This window comes from Falco rusticolus, chromosome Z (assembly GCF_015220075.1).
Source record: "Falco rusticolus isolate bFalRus1 chromosome Z, bFalRus1.pri, whole genome shotgun sequence".
Lineage (NCBI taxonomy): Eukaryota > Metazoa > Chordata > Aves > Falconiformes > Falconidae > Falco > Falco rusticolus.
In genome coordinates, this window is record NC_051210.1 from 45,120,985 (window position 1) to 45,144,007 (window position 23,023).

A 23,023-nucleotide genomic window follows, 5' to 3' on the forward strand; every position below is an offset into this window, starting at 1 on the left:
TAGTGCTGACTTTATGCTTCCCGCACAGCTCCAAGCAGTGGTTTCATTTAGACATTCAAAATGCCATCTGTGAATTGTTATGAGTGTGGGACTATGTGCACTCAGCCTTCACCCAGCAGAAACTGGGACATTCAATACTTCTTGGTATCAGCACTCAATGTGAGACTTAACATTTCTGTTTGTGTGGAAACATCAACTTGCTCACATGTTGATTCAGAGCTGCAAAGTCCAATACAATACAGTACTGAAACACATCATGATTTCATCAGTAACAGAACAATTACTGTATCAGATGATGAAACCTGTTGACCTTTTTTATGTTGAAGAACAGAAGAAATAACGAGCAATGAGAGAAGTTGGTGAAAAATATATTTTAAACCTTAGATCAATGAGATCAAAAACTCAGCTCAAAGTCTGGTTAAATTCCATTTTTTCTATTTAAAAAAAAAATCTAAAAAAAATCAGTTTTGACAACTACCAAGACAAAAATGATTTCTCCAGCTGTAATTGCCTACAAGAGATTATTTAGAATAACATTAATACATCTGTGTCAGTTTATGGCCACACAGTCATGGCCAAATTAGACTTCCTAGAAATAAAAGATCCCATAGTCTATTCTGTATATGTATAGATATTTGGTTTGTCCTGCAGGTTTGCAGAAGTTTATCTCTTTTGCACATTCTGTTGTGGGAACAGTTTTAAATAAGAAGAGTACTAATCCTGTGCCTTACTTTATATAATCCACTACTTATTCTTCACATCTTCAGCTGCATGAGAAAATGTATGATGCGTGTGCAAAATGCAGAAGTCTGTGTATCACTCACATCACTGAACATCTTCCATCTTTAAACTATAACATTAATTTTAAAGGATTTTCCCCCCACAATTAAATAAACTATTTCTTTGAAATAATTACTCCCAGGACAGAAACATAAATTTGTCTCTGTGAAAAAGGACAGAGGACTCAGGCAGGAGGCTGCAAGTAGCAATGATATTCTTTTTAGGTAATTAAGATACTTGTTCACATTTAAGAACTTAGAATTCTGTTTGTAAGGTGTGAGAAGACTTTGTTACACAGCATGTTTGTCTCTCCCATTCGAGTATGCTGAGTCCCAGGCACGTCTTACCTCCCTGCTACGGCAAGCTGGGGTAGTTCGCTTCCCCCACATCTGCATGTACGCCTGCACGGGCACCAACATGATGGCCAGATGTGGATCTCAGAATTCAGACTACAACACCGGCATTACATCAGTGGGTTTGCTAATGAGCAAACAGGGCACTGCACATGTATGATCTGTCAATCGGTACAAGTTCTATTATCCACCCCTGCGGTGCTTTCCCTTGAGCTTCACTCCCGACCAGGGCTCCACTGCATTGGGTCTCCATTTGATCGGCGTTGGTGTCCCCAGGCTCCCACTGTGGTAATGCTGAGCTTTCCATAACGCCAAAGCTTTCACCTGCTGAGTGCTGTGCCTTGTCCCTGAGGGATCCACACCTGCCTTTCATGTGTAACGTGGTTTGACCATTTTAATTATGTTCGGAGAAATGCAGTAATTTTTGTAGTATGGGTGTAAAAGGTACTGTGATAATAAACATTTTTAAAGCACTATTTTAACATGTATGAAAACATACTCCTCTTTTTACATTACAGCCTTGCTTTAACAAAAAAATACAGAGTACTTAGTTCTAGTGAAATGTTTTGCTGAAGCAAATTCTGTTAGTATAACTAGATGCCTATTTCAGGTAATTGAAAAACCCAATCAGTCTGATACGTGCAGGCCATTGGATGAAGGTTGGACATTATGTCCTAAACTCAGGCTTTAGAAAATAATAAATGGCTGGAGTTTTAATTTCAATTATGTGCATTAACTTCACTCAGCTTTCAAATATTGCATCCTGACATTTGTGGATGTATGTATGTTTTGTATCTCTTGTTTCCTCTTTCACAATCTCCTCCTATGTTTATTTTTCCTTCCTGGCTCTCGTTTACAGTTTCCTGTATGTGCCTTTCCTGCTACATACCTAACCCTTCCTCTTTCCTGGCCAGAAAGAGTTGCAAAGCAAACAGCAGTAACCCATGCCTCTGTGTGTTTCAGGCCAAAAGCAGCGTCAGATCTCGGAAAGAGTATGTTACCCTGCTGTTACTGTCATGACATGAGCTCTGCTCATTTTTACTGTGTATTGCATGGAGGGTTTGGAAAACAACACTTGCAAATTTCTGTGTCACAAGTTTTCTCCCAGCTGCACCCTTCCAAAGTAGTTTTCAGAAATAATGGAGAGAGGAAAGTGCACAACTGAACAGCTTTGTTGCCAAATTGCTTTTTACCTTTGATGAAAAATGCCTATATAAAAATGGACACCACTTTAACAGTAAAAGTTGATTAGTTTGAAATCACAAGAAACTACAGAATGGTTTCATATGATCACAATTCTAAGAACAAGGAAACCAATAACTGTGTATTAATAACTAACAAACCAACCCATCTTTTTTTTTTTTTTTTTTTTTTTTAATTCAAGTCTGGACATTTCAAATGCACTTTCATCACCCTGTTTATGAGTATATAGGCATCTTCCAATTTTGCTCTGCACTGAACCTAAAGGATGTGAAAGCATTTTATATTTTTTTCATCAAACGTCTAAGTAACCTTACCATCTTGAAAAAAGGCTAAGCAAGCTGCCTAGGGCTGTCTACTTCTTCATTGAACTCTGGGAACTCTTAAATCTCATTGCCCTGCTCATCAGCAGCAATATCCAGGGTACTAAACAGTGTCTCGTTACTTCAAAAATGTTGCTTTAACTACAACATTGTGACCTTACACGTTGCTTCTTGCCCTTAGCCACATTAAAAATGACTTTGAGGTGTCTCTCCAATCTACTGGTATTTTAACCACAATTTATAGTAGATCACTGCATTTTTCTTATTCTCTCTAGTGCTTTCTTCCTCATCCACCCCCCAAGTTAAAAATATCCGACAAAATGGAACCCAAAATATAACCCCAGATGAGTGCTAGAAAGGGGAATGCAGCTCAGCCCAGAGAGACTTTCAAAATGGTGTGTAGGCTGTGCACAGATTTTATCCTCTGCCCTTGTCTAACTGCTACAAATACTGCCTGTTCTGCAGTGCTGCAATACAGTTGCAAAACAAAAAAGGCAAAAAAAAAAAAAAAAAAAGAGGGGTGGGTGGGGAAGCATAGGTATGTTTTATTCTGTTGTGTACAAAGTTGCTCTGTTTGTTCTAATTCCAGAATGATCCATGCAAATGACAGCCCTTACAGAAAGCTCCTATGGAGACATGAAAAGCCTGAAACCTCTAAAATCATATAGAATTTAGTATAAAAATTTAATTTTTACTAAGAAACCTTCAAGAATTAAAAAGATTAAATAAATCTAACAGACTTAAGAAATTTTAAAAATGTCTTTTGTAGTAATTATACTTTTTCCTTAAGTTCATTGGATAGTTAAAATGTGTATAATCTCTATCTTCTGAAACAACTGCATTTGGTTACTTGGCATTCCCCCAATGCAAGTGAAAGAGAAGGAGACCCCCATCTTTTTCTCCTAAACTATGTAGGTTTTTCCAGTAAGGGAGTAGGCAAAGGGAACAAACACAGTTCAGACTGATCTTCAGATTCCAGATGGGACTTGAAATATTATCAGCTGGAAAGAAAATCCAGATGCAAATCTGATATGTGAGACACCAGGCAAATATGAAAAACAGCCCAAACCAAAAAACCCTAATTGGTGCTGGCTAACAGCACTCTCAGTTGCTTTGCCATTTGAATGTAGGAAAATGTGAGGTCTGCTGCTGATTTGCTACAGGTGACTGCCATTTCTCAGGTTACCATTTAGGTTATCTGTCTACATTTTTTACCAGACAAACTCACTCCCTGAATAATCCTTTCCACTTCAGTATTTCTTAAATAATCCCATAGTATCCATAGTATTCTAGAGGGGCAGATAGCTTACTAAGGTGAAAACAAATTTCTTTGCATGTGACAACTGTGTTGTGAATTTTTTGGCTAAAATTTCCAGCAATAGTGCCAAAGTAAGTGAGGTGAACCAAGGGAGAGATTTTACAGTGCTTGTGGATTTCCTTCCTGACAGGCATTCACTATAACAGCTAAGCGGCTGACTGCTTCCCCATGGATCCCATCGAGCAGCACAAGGCTCAGCTGGATTAGGAAAGGCAGCCTAAAAGTGAGGCAGTTGTGTATACCATCACCACTTCCCTGGCCTAGAACCCCTTTCTCCCCCAGCTAATGCGGCTGTGATGAACCATCAGTCTGAGAGGAATAAACTTTGAGACTGGTTTTGCTCTTTTTTTGAATTTACCTGAAAACCTGAGCACAATTCTAAAAGATTTATTTTGCCTCCCCCTGCCCACCCTTTACAATTGATTGATAGTCAGGAATTTGTAGGAATGTAGTACTTATGTACATTGCTGATAATAAACACCACCACTGAATAGTGTACACATACTCCCAGAAGTGAGGATATAATTCTGTCCTCACTTTTGAGTTGAAGATGAGATTACATGCCAACAGGACACTAACGCATAATCCAGTTAACATATGTATTTTAAAAATTAAATGAATACAGAAATTATGGGTAAAAGATGTAAATGTATATGACGTGCAGTATTTTAGAATAAGGCATTTAGCTAGTGTTTTAATAGTGCAGTGTGTTGAGATAAAAATCAGAGTAGACCCAGCTGAGATGGATCCAGACAAGGTGTCTGGTCAGCCTTAACGGCATGCTTCACAAATCAACAGAAAATGAAAAAGAAAAAAAAAAAGAAAAGTAAGTTAGAAATTTTAGAGTAGCATACTTTTTTGTACATTTCTCAGACACTAGGTTAATCTCCAGGAGTGTGGCTCAAATGTACATGCACTTCCCAGATGAGCACTTTTGCCGAATCCCAAACTTAGAAATAATGTAGCAATATTAAACAACAACATATAAAGAAAACCACAAAGAAACCCTTTTGGTTTGCTAAAATAATAGTAATTAAAAAATTCTGCTCCAAGCTATAAGTTCAATTGCAGTTTAGATGTAGCATAACAATTTTAGAACATGTTTATCTTATTTGAGAAAGTACAAACCCTGTAGTACTCTAACATGAATACAGTGGCTGATTTAGCTTAGAACGACTTGGAAAATACATGTAACAAAAAATTTAAAAATAGTGAAAAAATGTAAGTATAGTCGTAAAACCTTTTGAGTGCCAATCAGGTCACTTTGATTGTACAACAACATCACCAACCATTTGCTCATGCTCCCAGTCTATTGCAGAGGTAACACTTTCACACAACTGAGCCTCAGACAGACATGACATGTTGCACATATTTTGTGCTGAAAGAGTGGCAGATTCTAATTCCCTGCATCGTCTGTCTCTTAGGAAGGAGGAACTAGGTGCTGCTTTTCATTTTGGCATCACCACTTTTGCCACAGCTCCTAGTTTCCTTGATACAGAACAACAACATGTCTACACTTACAGCTGGAGCTGAAACCATCAGGAATTTTGCTTTCCCTAAGCCTCAGAACGCTGCATCTGTTTGCAAGGTTTAAATGCTGGGCATCTGAATAACACACAAGACTATCCCTAAATCCTTGTGCAAGGGTATGGAGCCTGCCACCCTCTTTTCATACTTAAAACCGATGCTTTATTCAAAGCCACTTTAGTTTTTCAGGTTTTGGGGTTCTAAACTATAATCAGCACTTCATTAAAAAAAACCAAACAACAAAACTTTTTGTTCAGTCAATTGCCATACTTGTTGCACTATGGTAGTTACTTAGTACAGTATCAATAAATGGCCACTTGTAGAGGGACAGACAGAATTCTGCTTGTGGAAGGAAGTCATAGTTTTATGAGATAAACCTCTATTATGCTTTTGGAGCAGGATGAAGTTTCATACCCCCAGTTATCATGCCTTTGAAATGCAATGAATTTTTAAAAAGAAAATAAAAGGAAAAGGAATAAAAATGAGGGAATTGGGTAAACTCAGTGAGAAGCTTTGTGATTTTAAGTGCTTGTTTACTTCCTTGCATGCCATGCTGCCTCTGAAAACAAAGTGTAAACATAAAAAGAAGTAAGCATAAAAAAGAGGTTTCATCTGTATCCACAGTAATGATTCTGTGCTAACCAGGAAGAAGAAATGAACATGGAACTTCTGAAATATTTGACATCAGACATGTATATGTCTGTCCACCTGTTAAGTTGGGGGGATTATTGATGATACAGGTATGTTTATTACCTTAACTAGCTCAGGAAAAATCAACACTTTTCTTTCATTCAAACTTGGTCAATATTGAATAAACACAAGACAAATTATGAAAACACTACCCTTTCCTAAGGTAGTACATATGATAAAAAGGATATCCTAAACAGAGCTTTAACGGATGCCATCTGCCCCTGGAAAAGATACTTCTAAATGCTGCCAAGGTTTACACATATTTAAGTAGGACTGATGAACATCTGTTGCATGTCAGTGTTTGCTAAAGGTATATTGTTTGTGAATCCTTGTTCATCAACCGCATCATTTCTCATGACAACCCCTCTCCTTTGGCATGACGCACTGGGTGTAACCAGGAGGTTTAGTTTAAATTGAAAACTGGCATTTTCCTGATCACCAGCAAAATGCATCCTGAGTAGATAGTATATAAAATACTGGCTTTCATTCTGATTGCACTGACGTGAGCAGTCTTGTCTTCCAATAAATAAATAAACCAAAAATCTAATAACAGATTTACTGGTCCCAAAGAATTGCATCACATGGTTTAGCATAAAGGTGGTGGCAGTGAGTAGGTAACTGAGAAAAAACACACTGGATTAGATCCTAATGAGGTGCAGGAGCTGAAGGTCTAACCCAGTATTATTAGACTGGATGCTCAGTATGAAGTTAGGTATAAAGCATTTAGGTCTGAAATCAAACCAATGGATGAGAAAAAAAGAAGTGACTCTTTATGTCCCAAGTATACCAACGAACTTGTGGTGGACACCTGGGAGGGTATCCCTGTCACCAAACTGGTAAAAAGGAACCATTTAAAATGTTCTTTATCTGCAAGATAATTTAGCATTACAGATTTCTGTTTAAATAATTGTGAAGTGATGCCAGAAGCATGTTCTGAAACTGACTCGCCAATATTAGATGAAAAAATACTTTTGTGACCATTCATTATGATGAAGAAGTTCCTCTATCCTGAGCCATTTATTGAGCACAGACACATGATCTAATAGGACATCATCTGATCAAAATTGGATACCTGACTTTGGAGTATGAGAATCATAAACTTGCTTACGGTCTATCTGGTCTGCAAACACTTCCCCATAGATCATCCAATAAGGCATGTAAAAAATGTTTTTCGCCAGCTTCCATGAAGGCTCCTCATTGGGGAAGAGAATAGCCTGTCTTGCGACACCAAAGCTCATCAGAACCACCAACATGATGATGACGAAGTACATCATGTCTATCATCTGAATGTAATGACAGGAAAAAAGAGAGAGAGAGAAGGGAAAAGAATTATCGAGGAATTTATTTATCCATATTCTTATCATTATATGCTGCAAAAAAGTTTGTAAAAATTAGAATTTTCAAAAACAGATTTTGAAAACCTCTTCTTAGTTTTACACATAACAAACTTAATTTTCAAAGCAGTGAGGCAGTATTATTGTGTCCTTGGTTTTACCCAGTGTTGCTTTTAGGAACAATTTAAATGTTATGAATAGGCTTGAAAATACAAGATACCATTTAGTCACACCTGTTGCCTGAACAGGAATATAAGTTCACTGGAATCAGCAGTCTGGTCTAGGGAAGGATCAGGAAATGATTTATTGTTCATATGCACCTAGTGGCAACTTTACCAAAACAAAAAGGCTGACATGGATTATTTTATTCACTGGTAGTCACTGTCTTTGAGTAAAGGAAGCAAGCGACATCTAACATAAGGAGTAATGGGTGGCAGAATAGGCTGTTACTGCAACGTAAGGGACAACATGGTGGCAATCAGTGAGAAAGGAAAGCTGTGATACTGACTGGACTAGAAATCAGCTTGGTGGGGGAGTTTGACAAAGGCCATATTAAAAAAAAAAATATGCAGATAACAGACACTAAACCATATTCTTTTTTATTGTTGAAGGCTTCATTAGCATATGCTCAAGTTTAATTCCTGAAAAAACTGGGACAGCAATCCTGGGAGGTGCAGAACAGAGGCTGAAGATTAGAAGAGGAGCTGTGCTAGAAAAGACCTTCCAGAGAGCAGAGTAATGGGCACTAAGCAGGTACAGCAGAGATGCTTTATAACACAAAATGAATGAGAAAAAAATGGGAGTCCCGTAAGGTCCCTGGTAAGATTCCTCTAAAATCTTTAGTTAGAGGCTGACTTACAGGTCTTCAGTTACAAGGTTTGTAAAAACAGAGCTGTTTTTCACAGATTTGGATGTAACTTTTGTCTCTGGCCAAAACTTGACCCAAAACTCCTCTAAACTTTATGAGTTTTAATCCTTCCAGTCTCTGCATTTTCTGGCTCAGCTGCATTCTGCCTTCCCTGCAAGGCAGGCATGCAACCAACCTGCACATCAACTGGCAGCTGTATCACTCCATGGGGGACCTGCTGCAGCGCAAAAGCAGGGCTGGTAGAAGAGGGATGCAGTTTCAGCTCATGGATCTGGCACTGCTGGTGGGGGGTGGGGTGTTCTTCAGTTCTAAAACATGAGAGACCTGAGATCAAAGTAACACTGACAAAGTATCTGACAGAGAAAAGAGAAAGAAACAGAGGAGCAAACAGAAAAGGATATTCTCGTATTTATTGAGAGAGAGGCTGTAGGAGCAACACACCTGTAGGACAGGGCTCTGGTAGGAAAGACCCGAGGAGGTGGAAAGAAGGAACTGGGGACAAGTGGAAAAAGTGGAAAAGAACAGGGGAAAACAAAAGTTTTGAGGTCCACAAAAAAGTGCAGGAAAGAAAGAAAAAAACCTGGGGACATGACAGAGGAAAAGAAATACCTTAAAGAATTAAAAACCAGACAAGTAAATCACCAACATTCCTGTTATTCAGAGCATTAATCTTTCAAGAAAAAGATTGAAGAGGAATTTCAGACCATTGTACATCAGAGAGGTCCTGAAACAGGAAAGCTGCATAATTACATTTGGTTCTTACTGCTTTTAGGGAAGGAATTTGGAGATGAAACCTTTCTTCTCTGAATTTGGAGATGAATCCTTTCTTCTCTGATGAAACTTTGTTTCAGGTAGAAATACATACCATGATAAGATGTAATACAATACCTATTTTAAAGTATCATGCAAGCAAATAAACACAATGAGCATGTGGTGGCAATTTAAGATAATTTCTGAAATGCTTGCAGTATTTCTGATCAGGAACCACACAGGTTTGACCTGATGTTGCAAGAAATAGAATTTTCAGTGCTATTCTCTATTCAAGCTGCATATTAGTTTTCCCCTCCTTCAACTGGCTAACTTTCTAAAACCTCACTAGCTTGTCTGAAATCCGGTTAAATAGATGGGTGAGTTTGTGCTGACTTTAATGGGCATTGTATCAGGCCCTTTGGCCTGTAGGGTCAAATAACAATCGGTATTTTAACAAGGCAACGGCCATTTCAGTCATGCTGAAGAACTCGTCACCTGTTTAAAAAGGTGATAAAATGAGGAGCTGTTGGTGCAGTTTTATAAACAAGCTGGCTCCATCTCCCCATTTTTATCTGCAGAGAAGCTAAGAAAATGTAGACATTCCCACACAGTAAGTCCCACACTGTAAGGGATGTACCTCTGACTCTCTTGACATGCCACAGTGATTTCATTTCATTCCCATATAAAAGGGGAGTAAATCTATCGTGGTGCAGAGATTAGGAAAGTACATTATAATAAGCACATTCTGTTATGGAAATTAGTAGATAATAATGAACTTGGTCATTCAGCTTCCTCCTGCTACCCTTCACCTTTGCTTTAGCCCATTGCTTTTAAATCACTCAAGCCCATTCCTGCACCTTGCCTAATTTCACTTGCATATTTGTTCACAGTGCCAGAGGTAAAACCTATTAAAGCTATTTTGGATACAAGGTAGAGGCAGGTGAAGAGAAAATTCCTTAACAATGGGAAAGATGGAAAGAGTCATCTTTTTCCTCCTGAGTCTAGAATTTACTCACAATAGAAGCTCAGGATAAAACCTAAGGTGATAAATATGATCTGTTGAGGAACTCAATAGCTGTGATGGGCTTACTCTGTAGAAATATGTATAACCAGCTTGATATTTTCCATAGTACTGAATATATACTTTCAAGACCATGAAATGAAAAAGACAGACGTGATTTAAACAAAACTGCACAAGGGAGCTCATTGCAGCCTGGAGCAAGCAGGTGCAACTCTCAGAGAAGTCTGTGCATGATATAAATGGGCTGGCCATTACACAGGGGAATAAGTTGGCTGTAAAATATATGTGAGAGGCAAATTTGTGTAACTCAAACCAGCTGGGCATTGCATGTGTGGGCAAAGTGGATGTGTCAGAGTTGCTGAGTGCATGGAAAATTGGATGAAGCATGAAAATCAAATAACAGGAAGGCACAAAATAAAAGAACTTCCCTTCAACAGTTGCCCACACCTTCAAAGTGACCTGGTAGCTAAATTCAACACCCTTTGAGTGGGTGCTGAGCCTACAGAGGCCAGTGATTCTCCTGCATTTGTTTTCCAGAGAAAGTGGAGTGAGGCCTGATTTGTTGCACACATGTGAAGATGACAAAGGAATGCAAATAATATAATTTTGCTGATTTCAACCACTTCCTTTCTGTCGTGACCCCAGGAGAAAAATAAACCGCTGTTTATACTATTGGTGAAGCTACGCTCCTACCAGCCATCCATAAGAGACTACATGGCTAATCCATTTATTATTGAACTGGTTTTCAGGCTGCCTTTTCTAGCAGCACAGATATGAAATTTCTTGTGTGTGGCATCTTGTGTGTGAAAATTACAAGAGTAGGACGGTACCTGGCTTTAGGAGTTTTATACACTGTGTATTGTGTAAGCCCCAGTGACCACCAGATCCCCTGACAGAGGGACATAGTCCATGTGGGGCAGGAAAGAAACAGACGATAATGTAGTGTTTTTCCATTGGTCTTTCACCCTTTCTCTTGTTCTGCTGTCCTTTTACAGTAACCTCCAGCAAGAACTGTTGAGTGTTTTCACCTCTGTACTCCGGAGCTCTGCAAAATCCCTCCCATAAACATCCTATTGGCTTCCTTGAAGGAAATTAGTACACTTCAAAATACTGTTTGCCAGACATAATGATGCAACAACCACTTCCTTTTGCGTTTTCTCCCTCCCCTCCCGCCCCCCCGCCCCCCTCCCCGCAAGCTGTTCTTTCTTTGTCAAACCCACCACTGTGTTTGGAGTTGAAAGCTGGTAAATGGAAGGATTAAGATGATGGTCTTCCAGTTACCTGTTGGGTAGGGAGTCTAACTGGACATATATTTGTATTTCAGATTTATAACTGCTTAGAATCAGTGAGCTTGTTGTGACTAATGTAGTATCAAGGAGGGACTGCAGTCCACGCATTCATATTTGTCCCTTTTTCCTGTGATGGTGAGGAAGGAGGGTAGCTAGGTCTTTTCATGAAGGACCGTGGTTAAGGCAAACACAACAGACAGCCTATTTGGACTTGCTGATTATTCTCCACATAGCAATCAGACAGAAGTAATATTTGTATTTAGAAAAGTTAATATTTTGTTTACAAAACAAACAGTTTACATCTTTTACTGAATGCCAGCTTCAAGTGGGTTTTATGCTATTTTTAAAAAAAAAAATAATCTTAAACTCCAGTTCACAGTCTTGATCATAACTATTAAAGTTTTGAACACACCACGCCTATTACAACACACCTTCTTGAAAGTCTCAAGGTACAAAACCTTCTTTTTTTTTTACCTTAACAACCTCCTTTACAGCTAGTTGAGAACTAGCATCCTTTGTGTTTTCTGCAAATAAGACACAGACGTATAGGATTGATGGCTTTGCTGTTGAAGAGAGATCTCAGAGAAAGACAAGCAACACATCATCTAACAGAACAGGGAGAGTTTAACCTTCAGTTCTGGGGGTCTACGCTGAAGTTGTGATTCAATAAGGCACTAATTTATAGGTTACATGAAAATGCTAATGTAAAAAAAAAAAAAGTATAGATAAATCTGCAGTGATGTCATTGGCCAAAGAAATTAAGTCAAGAACATGTTGGTAAAATATAAGAGTACACCAACTTCTCTTACCATTTTCCCAATCATCATAACATATGGTCCCAAATACTTGTTTACTCCGAAGATGTCTAACAATCGTATATACCAGTAAATGATGTTTACACAGTATATCACTCGGCCATCACTCCGGAGTGGCAGATCTTGCAGACGGAGCACCATCCCAACGGAGAACAGGAGGATAGCTATAAGATCAGTAACATTCCAGTACTCCTGGAGCCAAACTTTTACTTTCTGTAACAGTTTCCCAGGCTCTGACATCAATATCTGAAGGACAGAGGGCACGGAGAGGAAAGCTGTCTTAATTTAAGCTTGAAGAAATCTATAGTAAACAAATATATGCCACACAGGCCAGAAGCAAAGCTGATAGACCCCTGTCATATAAATAACTCATGTACTCCTGGATTTTTTGGAGAAACCTTCCATTTCAACCTTCTTAGCCTGTACCTGTGTGCAAGATACTTAAAAGGAAAAGGATGTAAAACTTACTTGCTCTAAAAGCTCCATGAAGCCAGAAAAAATACACGTATTTCTTTCTGTTTTTCAAACTTATTGACCCTACATAGAGTCTTGGAATAGAGGGAGAAATATAGAAAGTTAATACTCACATTTAAAGAAGCTGTAGAGTTAAATAAAATTATTCTAAAATGTGTCTCAAACTGTGAAGAACTAATTAATAACCATGAAGATGTGGATTTAGCATTTAATCCAGAGAGATAGTAGCTACTACTTGGACCTGGTTTTGGAAACTGAGTTCCACAACTGAGAATATAATTCACAAAAATAATTTATCTTACCTTATGAATTTATCACCATTCTATTTTCAAGATCATTTGGGAGACTTGATTGTTTTCCCAAATTACTGTTGAAACTATTCCTCAAGTGATTTCTATGAATAATTTTAGTGAGTTAACAAGCTGTTTGTTTTAATTTTCTATATTTAGTCTGAGAACATTTGAGCAGACTCATAGAGTTCCTTAAAAAGATGAATGCCATTCTTATAATTTTTTTATAATTCATTTTCAGAATGAATTTTAGGCTCATCTTTTGAGAACAATCTCCAACATCTGCTTAAAAATCCATTACAACAAATGTTCTTGATAAACTTTTGTGAAAAGGACAATCTGGGGTGAATGATTACACAAAAATGGCACACACTCCTGCCAGCAGCCTCCCACCTACTGAGCCAGTGGTGCTTAGTCCCTATCAGTGTTGCAGAGTCCTCCTGTGGCTCCTGCCACTGTTTACCTTTTTCTTTCGCTTAGCAAAGTACACTCATTATAGGCCACACAAGTAGTGTCTTTTCCTCTGTTCTTTTTATTTATAATATGGAGTTTACCACACAGTGTTTGAAATCTGTCTTTGAGGACTAAGTGCCTGTTGCAAGACCATTTTTAGTTTAGTCCTCAAAAGCATTTGCTGCAGAAAATACAAATATATATGGTAACAAATTCAGCCCAGTGGTGCAAACGTGCTGTTTCAGTGGAGGTCAACAGGACTCGAACCGCTCACATCAGGGCTGAATTTGGCCTCTGGTGTTATTGTGGAATAAATGCACATTTGGCCAAGTGAAAAGGGCACGGCAGTAGCTGCAAGTGGGAGACACTGTGAGGGGCCGGGAATGGCAGAATAATTTCACTCTGCCTATAGACTGAGCACCACCTTAAATGTTCTGTCTCTGCTCTACAGGCCTGCTTCAGCATCTTTAGGGAGATGCATGCTATAGCCTCACATAATTAGCAAAAATTTTCAAGATTAAAAGGGGGAAATCCTATTAGCAATGTGCTACAATATTCAATGTGAATCTAAATTTTCCCCTAGTTATGGCTGGTTTTATTTAAAGCTTTTGCTTGAAATACTCGGACAGACAGAACAGCTGTAAATTTTGAATGAACTCTATTTGGAGTGGGGTGAGGATTCAAACATGGGCTTTTTAATTGTCATGCTATCACCATGTCTCCATGTCCATTCTGTTACAGCACATCTTCTTTTCCTCCCCCTGAAACATGCTTCAGTTTCTGGACCATATTTCAAGGAATATAGGTTGAGCTTTAGTATATGTCAGAAGACCATCCTATACTTGTGAATGTTATTAAATGTGCATCACACAGAAATCTGAACAGAGAAATTCCGTGGGAGAAAAAGGAGAGAGATTCTTAATTTTAAAATGGAGGAAGATAGATTTCTTTAGTGCTGTGTTTTTAACAATCCATCCGCTTTTCTGCAAAAATTAAAAAACCCCAATTTTATGATAAGCCCCTTCATCAAAAATTACCCTGTGCAAAATAGTAAAAACAGATACTAAAATGAAAAAAAACCCCAACCATGCTTATTTATTTTCTATTCTGTTGTGGTTGGGGTGATTTTACCTCTCTCATCTTCTCTATTCCCAGAGTGAAAATGTACGAGATGACAATCCATTCCTGTGTAGATGGCCAGCGATCCATCTTCACTAACACTATATAATTGAACAGCATCAAGTAGCCTATATATGCCAGCTGCAAACAAACAAAATGAATATCAATAATCACTATATTTATACAGCTAAGCCAGTCTCTTGGGTATGATTTGATATTCCTAATTTCACTGCAACCAGAGTTAAACAGACAAAAGAACAATCAGACAGTGTTCTGGGTTGTCTGAAAAAGCTCACATTAAATCACATACAATGTGGAATCTGCGAAATACATGCACAAATGCTGTCTCCTCCAGCTACACCTGTCTCCCCAACAAAATTATATTAATGCTGTCCCCCTAGATCATCCCACAGTGATGGCAATACTGATACGACTATGCCAACTACCAATCTAAGTTACCTACGTGAAAAAAGTCTTCTCTCTCATCTGCTTCTAACAGCCTTTACTCCTCTAATGCCCTCCTCTGTGTTTTCTCTCCCTATTCACCTAACCTAGGCTGACTCTGGCATTCCAAATCCTTTTTGTACAGTCCTTGCTTGGAGCCCAGAAGGTTCTAGGTGCTGCTAGAAGTCTTTCTGCCCACTGTAGTACGGACCTAACATATACCATGATTCCCCCAGAAACACTGCCACTCCTACTATTTCGTTGCTGCAGCAAGCAGCCATGCATTTATTTGCCTGAAATTTTTTGCAAGTTTTTATGTGTAATTGTTTTTCTTTTCCTTCTCTAATATATCTACTTACCAGCCTATTTTTTGACACAGTGGAAAGTGTGGATTATGTTTTTAGTTTCTTTTTCCTGTCTTTCTACATCAGGAATGTAATGAAACTGTCAGTCAAAAAAAAGGCAAGACAGGCAAATTGCATCATCAAGCTCATAAAACCCAGAGAAACCAGTGTCACACTGGAGCATGGGCTGTAGCACTGGCGAATGGCTGTGGCTGAAGTCTGTGGTGGCCAGAATCCAACTGCCTGTCTACTTTGCCTTTCCAACAGCAGCCCTACAAGAAAATGCTTCTTAAGCCAAATCTAAATCAGAAAGAAGATGATTCAGTTCTGTGCATGAACAATTTAGTCACTGTGGTAGAAAGCTTATTCCAAAAATCTCTATTTCAATGTAGTTTTTTTCTCTCAACTGCATGTGACTCACAACTATCGTATACTTGGTGTCAGACTTAACACAAAACAACCACAAGAGGGGCTTGAGACCTTTGGGTAAGATTATTTCAGTGTTCAGCACCCCACAGAGCAGGATTTATAGTCCTGTTGTATTTGCTAGAGGACATCACTTCTGCTCTGTGCAAAAGCCACAGGGTTTTGGCTTCTCCTCCAGTTGATAGTTTGAAGGACACTCGAGAGAATTATTTACAACGGCCATAACTATCGGCACAGAGAAGACAGCCAACTGAACCACTGCTCTTGTCTACATAAAAGGCAGGAGGAAATGACCTCATTTGTCTTTCAGTTTGTGCATGATGACGGATTGCATCGCTCAGGTCTAGAGATTGGTCTTCGCTTAACACTCCTAAAGGAAATGGAAAGCAATATTGACTTAGGTCAGCATCTTGGGTGTGAGTCGAGTTAGCAGAAACACTGTCTGGGCAGGCAGAACTGGACGCACACCTCCCCAGCTGAAACAACACCTTGTACTATAGTGCAAAAAGCCAGGTGATACTGTCACCTAACACCCCTCCTCTTAGATCTTATTGATTAGTAATTATCAGCAAATTTATTAATTTGGTCTGACTCAGCAGCCTTTGGTGAGCATTTGCAGTTAGTATGGCAAAAGAATAGGGACATTAAAGTTACAAAGGTGACAGAAACCGCCAGACTTTCAGTGTAACTAGGGGCTTTTGCTTCTTGGTTTTCTTATGAGGTGTTAGGGTTTTTTGGTTTTGGGTTTGTGTGTTTTTTTTTTTTTTGTCAATGCAAATTTACTGAAAATTGCTGAAAATTTTTGCTTGGGAAAAGAAAGGATAAAAAAGCTTCTTGATTTAAGAATAAAATGATGCTGAATCTGCACCACTTTAATCCAATAAACAAGCCCTTCAGATAGTGAGTGACACCCTCCTTCTCCCTCCCCCATACCTGTAACTTGCTCCTGCCTTCCAGGAGGATGTCCTGATCCCACACTGTGATCAAACCTCAGTACAGCTGCCCATGCTGGTACTCAAGTTCTTTGAAAGTGCTACTACAGATGTAACTGAACTCTCTTCTTGCTTTCACATGGTTTGACAAAGAGCTAGAGGCTGTCATTTTCACCCCTGAAGGCAGTACCTGAAGAAGCTAAGGAGAGGAATGCTTGCTAAGAAGTTTCTAGGGTGAGTTGCTCCCCACCCTCCCTATGGATGTTGTTCCATTCTATAGAAAATACTTGAATACTCATTATGGTAAGGATCAAACAAGGAAATTGTACCAGCAGGAGAGTGCTTCAAGAGGAGACTACCCTCCCTTTTTCTCACTGATTGCAATAATTAGATTATTATAAAGTGAAGTGACCCCAAACCGCAAAAGTTAGGGCAAAGCTGTTTTCATGTTTAGAAGATGAGTCTTACTTGGGTTTCAATTCCCTCTGCAGCTATTCCTCCTCCTCAGAGGTAGAAATTTGGTCTCTTATATCCTTCTAAAATCTCAGTCTAAGGCTAATAGTTAAAAGCGGAAGGCCATCCTCTTCTCAAGCAATCTGTGAGACAAAACCTATGAATCATGGTTTTCAATGTAACAGCACAAAACAAAACAGAGTAGTTGAGTTTTGAAACTAGTGCACATCCAGAGAGAAAGGCTAAAGTTTCTTTGGGTGAGAAAACACTGCTGAGCCAAAATGTTACTTACTCAAACACTTCCACCTTTAACCTACTCGTGTATTTCAAGAATGGAAGTGGATATAGCTATAGAGTGATAGCAGATACGTATAAGATTATTTCAGATGGCACACAATAGCCATAATAATAGTCACTTTTCTTGCATTTTGAACAGTGGAGTGTAAAACTTGGAGGTTTTATTTTGAAATCTATGATTAGTATTTCTGTCTGTGTGCTTGTAAGAAGTGTGTTAGGCTGTGCAATTTTAACTCTCATGTGAAAGTTCTTTTGCTTTTAGGCTCCAGGACTTTCTCAATATACCCAACTGGTCAGGCACTGCAGACAGCATCCGCCTTATTTTGCTCTTTAAGTTCAGTTTAGCCAAGATCCAGCTTTAATAAGTGACCTTGATCGAGACCTGCCTCGGGACATAAAACTGTAGGAACAGGTCTAAATGGAAATGCAGTATTGATCTTTTTCTCCCATCTCAGAACTGAACTAACAGGGAAAGACAGGGTACTTCTTTCTGTTTATAGCATAAAGACTTTTCTGGTTATGTATAATACATATTGCAATTGTTAATGCAACTAGGCTGCTTATGAGCAGTTTCTGGACTCACTGGCCTGATTAATGTTTGATGGCCACATAGTCCAGCAGGTAGTTGATCCAAGTAGCCAAACGGGAGCTATTTGCTAGCATAAGCTGTCCACCACAGTTTAGTTGATGTGAGTTGTTCCTGCTGTCTGTTGACATACTGTATGGACTTCAGCAAGGCAATTTTTCAATAGGAAGTCATCTCCAGAAGGATGCATTCTTTGTGATTTTCGGTGCATTCAGCAGAGTAATGGAAGATACAACTGGGAAGGACCACCTGAAATCACCTGGCCAATTCCATGGTGCTAAGGCAGGATTAATTACAGTGTACCACAGTGGATGTATGTTTTGATAAGATAGACCTAGAAATCACAAATAATGGAAGTTCTACCATCTCCTTACACAGTGTATGACACTACTTCTCAGAGCAGTTAGAAACTGTTCCCTAACATCTTACCTAGAGCTGCATTGCTGCAATTAAAACCATTACTTGTCCTTTTCAGCAAGGACTTAGAGATTATTCCATTTTGTTCCTCTCCACAGCTACTTACACAGATTTGAAGACTACTACATTCCTTCTGTAGACCTTTTTTCCAGAGGAAACAACCTTACTGCCTTCAATATTTCCCCTTAAGTCATATTCTACAGACCTCTTGAAACATTTTTCTTGTTGTCACATGATGCAGAAGCTGAACTAGGATACACTACTCCCGCCAAGGAGACTGAAAGGATTACCTTCTGCATTCATTTTACTTTTTAATCTCATCCTTCTACACTTTGGTGCAATTTGCAAGTTCAATAATTAATCTCTACTCCATCATCCGAGTTTTGACTGAAAATATGAGATAGCACCTGATGTAGGAGAGAACCAAATGGAATCCTTTCCAATCCCTGCTTCCAGCTTGATAGTGAATAATTAATATCTGCTCTTGAAGACTAATTGCCAAAAAGCTTTGTATCCACATAGTAACTTTAATATAGCAGTTATTAATTTATCTGTGAGAACACCCTGTGAAGTTTTTGATGCTGTCTTACTTTGGTCAACATATACAACACAATTCTTCTCTGCTCCATCTGCAAGGTCTGTTTCTTTATAACACAGGGAGATTATATTTATTTGACAGGATTTGTCACTGAAAAATGTACATAAGGTGCTACTCATGTCTTTAATATCTTGTGGGTAGTTTCACAAACATTTTATCTAAGAGATACTCTGCAGACTAGTCAAAACAGAGCAAGGAAAAAATGTTCCAAGGAAAGACGTGATCTGCTTCTGTTTTTTCACCAGTTATTGGATGATTCAATATCCTGATTCAGTCCAGCCTCCCATTGGGCTTACTTTTGGGAACTCTTCTATTGGGAGTTGTCCTATATGGAATTCCTTGGGAGCACTGACTGCAGTAAACTGTCATTTATTGTTGTATTTGAAGAAAAACATACACAGTCATTCAAATTTTAACCATTACTTCCTGAATGAAATGGTGGCTTTTAAAATTCGTGGACAGGTTTGCAAGTGCTAGATGACCTCTACAAAAGATTTTTATTAAACTGTTTATGGGCAAGTCCTCCAATGCACACAGATGCAGACTTTCAATGAAATACACAAGATAGCCTTAATCCAATTTCAGTATTTGTCCAAACAGTAGTAATTTCGCAAGGAAGATTTCTTACTGTGTAAAACCAAAATTTAACGATGGGAGCATTGTAGAACTCATAAATCTTTCTTCCAACAGGGATCAGTCTGTGCCTGCTCTGAACTTCGTCTTCCTCTTTCTTTCTTGAGGACTCTCCATTCCCTCGTCCCAGCATTGCCTACAAGAAAGGACATTTTTGTGTTTGTTTCTTTGTGAAAGACAAATGAAGATTATGTTTTAAATATCAGAAGGAAATTATTCAAAACTTTTTTGATTTTTTGATCTTTGGACAAAACCAGGTGACCATAGCTAGGTATAAAGCGTTTGGTTCTCAGATTATCTTTTTTTTAGCAGGGAAGCTGCTCTTTAATACTTCGTAAACTGAAACCCCAATGCTCTGGTGGCAACGCTCAGCACCAGTGTGAAATCTTTGACTGGTGAACAGAAAATGAGATGTGGAGAACCTTCCTCCTCTTTGCTATATGGACAGCAAAATTTTTACCTGACAACAGCTTTTTGTGGTGCATTTCTATACAATAAACAGATGCAGACAGAAAACAGGTAAGTGTTGGTTTTAAACAAAGAGAAGTTCATAAGGCTGAGACTGAGAGAGAACAAGAGGGGGAAAGATGAGTTGACAGTTGCTGGACTGGAAGCAATGAAGCCAGTGACTCTTTTTTACATTGATCACTGGATCTGTCATAGCCAATGATCCCACAGTGAACTTCACATGGAGGTAGAAAACTGACCAGCACAGTTCACTGCAGCATTAAGGCCTTGGATTGAAAGATCCTTCTGCATGATTGTAGCTTTTTCCATAATGAAGTTCCAGACTGCTCATGCACTGCCTCTGTCAGGCCTGATCTCACTGTCACCATTGCAATTCAGACTCACTGAAGAGCTACGCTGAGCTCCAGAAACCCATACTTAAGTTCTCAGCTGTAAGTGCAAACCTAACAGGCAAAAGACAGTAATATTGTGTTTACTTTTAACTTCATGGTCAGCTGCAGAGAGGTGGAAAGAGTGACCAAACTACATAGTCACTGAAATTAATACTTAGAAGAAGGTGTTCCTTAGTATTTGGAATACAGCACAATCTATTTAGTGTTCTTTCTGAAACAATTATTTTTTGAATAGTGGACTGAGAGTGTATTTTAGGTCAATGTGCCCTGAGTAAGTTCTTACAGTTTGGTTTGTGGCAGCACGTATCGATCGTAGGCTACCTGAACATGAAAACAATTACAAGAATTGAGATACAACTGCCCTATCTTTAATTTCACTTATGTACTTAAGTTTTTTCCTCTGGTATTACTACTTTCCATGTGGTCCCTGATATTCCTGAATTTGACTATACACAGATGTTGACCTGCACATTTTTAATAACATAGAACAAAGATTCAGGACACAAGCATACTGCACTGAAACTAACCTGCTGCGATCCTCTTAAAACTGTAGCCTGCTTTGATGAAGTTACCTATTTCCTTTACCTTTTTAGGCCTCCAGATTTCTAAGTTTGTTGCCACAAATGTAGATAAACTGTGTATTAAAAAATTAAATATATCTCTTGATGATTCTTACCGAATACCTAAAACACCTTGAAAGTCCATCAAGAGTTTCACAAAAAAGGAAAAAGATGAAGTGGCTGCTGAGCAGAGAAGGAATTCTTGTTAGATAAGCAGACAGTCTGCAAGAACATGAGACTTACTGAATATAACTATAGTAGCAGAGATTACACAACCTTCACAGAACCCCAGGTATCATTACCTGAAGTCTACAAAACCTGAGGTGATTCCCTGATCTATATCAGGGATTATTTATTGGGAAAAAAGGTGGAATATGACCTAAATTCTTCTGGAAAATTATAGCCCAAGAAGGTGCTAACTCCTGATGCTGTTTTACTGAAAGCTGCCATCTGGTGCTACACAGTTTTCTTAGCTTTTTAAAAGGCTTTGTCTTTGCTGTCCTCTGGCGCTCAAGAATTTTGCAGCAGTATGAAAATGAATGCTGGCAGCTTTAACAAATGAGCAGTGCCGTGTTTTAGTGAAAAGGATTATTTTACAGACTTTCCTTCATAATTTTATGGATTTACTAATTCTGAGACACCCTTAGCTCTCACTGCAATCAGTGAGTTGTGGATCTTTTTAGATTGTTCTTTTAGTAGCTGGATTTATGCTTTAGATCATGGATGCTTATTTCCTGTTTGCTATTGCTTTCTTGTTGATAATGGTGCTGTAATTTTATCTTGTTACAATTATTTCTGAACTAATTGTGTCGTGTAATACTGATCTCTCTCCTCCCGTATGCTAAAGATGGCAAATTGCTCTGAGATGGCTGGGGATTAGATTTGACCTGATGTCCCCGACTGTTAATTATACCATAATATTAACAAATTGAAAAGCCTACCCATTAGAAACATACAGACATAACCTAAGTGACTGTGTTAAGAGCATAGCTGCAATGCTGAATGTGAACAAATGTGTTTTCACTTGCCGCAGGAAGCAATAGGGTGGGAATAACTCAAGACGCTGCTCTGTGTGGGTGGCATGTCTTTCTCTAATACACAGTTTTGGCCATGATTCACCATGAGTCATGCAAGGTAAGCCTGAGAGCAGCTCTGCTACATTGTACAGTACAGTACAACTGCATCACTTTAATCTGAGGGGATTGATGTGCACATAGGTTTTACATGGAGATTTTTCTAATCAGTACTCTAGTTTGGTGTGTTTGGTTTTTTTCTGGGGGGGTGGGGGCGGGGGTGTGTGGCCAGATTTTGTTTTATGTAATTGAGGACCGTTCATTGATAGGGAATCTGGACAGTTTTGGATTGTGAGTTTTTGCATTAATACATGTTAATGATCCTGTAATATATTTATATTTATAACATCAATTTCAGTTCTGCCAGAATGATCACAGGCCTTTGAAATTTTATCCTTAGTGGAAGCTACACACTACATGTAGACATACCCCATATTCACACAGAACTGGTGTGGAAATTGTACGTAGCTGGGTGGATGTACTATACCTTTCTCTGCATACCCTGTTGTATCCTATGCTAGGTATGGAAATGCTGCCTCCGTGGTAGTTCTGTTCTCTGTCTTGAAATACTGGTAGGAAAAAAGGTTTAATGCCTTTGAGTTACAGGTGTGTAAAATTTGATTTGGATGTGCTCAGTGGTTCTTTAAGGTGAATACAAAGGAGCAGGGCTGAAGTACCAGGAGCTCAGTCATCCTGGCTGCGGAGCTCGGTGAAGGACACGGAGAGTGCCAGGGCTGTTGTGTGGTGGCAGCATGGGGGGTTTCCAAAACCCTTGGAGAAACAGAGGGAAATCCCT

At 38.8% G+C, this 23,023-nt stretch overlaps 1 protein-coding gene across 1 annotated transcript in view; it reads right to left on the reverse strand.

The window, feature by feature from the left end:
* TRPM3 (transient receptor potential cation channel subfamily M member 3) overlaps positions 1 to 23,023 on the reverse strand; it is a 286,044-nt gene that overhangs the window by 18,404 nt on the left and 244,617 nt on the right. Inside the window, exons 19-22 of the mRNA XM_037374290.1 lie at positions 19,730 to 19,870; positions 14,617 to 14,745; positions 12,263 to 12,514; positions 7,300 to 7,474 (exon numbers count right to left, since the gene is read on the reverse strand). Coding sequence (XP_037230187.1) covers positions 7,300 to 7,474; positions 12,263 to 12,514; positions 14,617 to 14,745; positions 19,730 to 19,870 — 697 coding nt within the window. The remainder of the gene's footprint in view (positions 1 to 7,299; positions 7,475 to 12,262; positions 12,515 to 14,616; positions 14,746 to 19,729; positions 19,871 to 23,023) is intronic.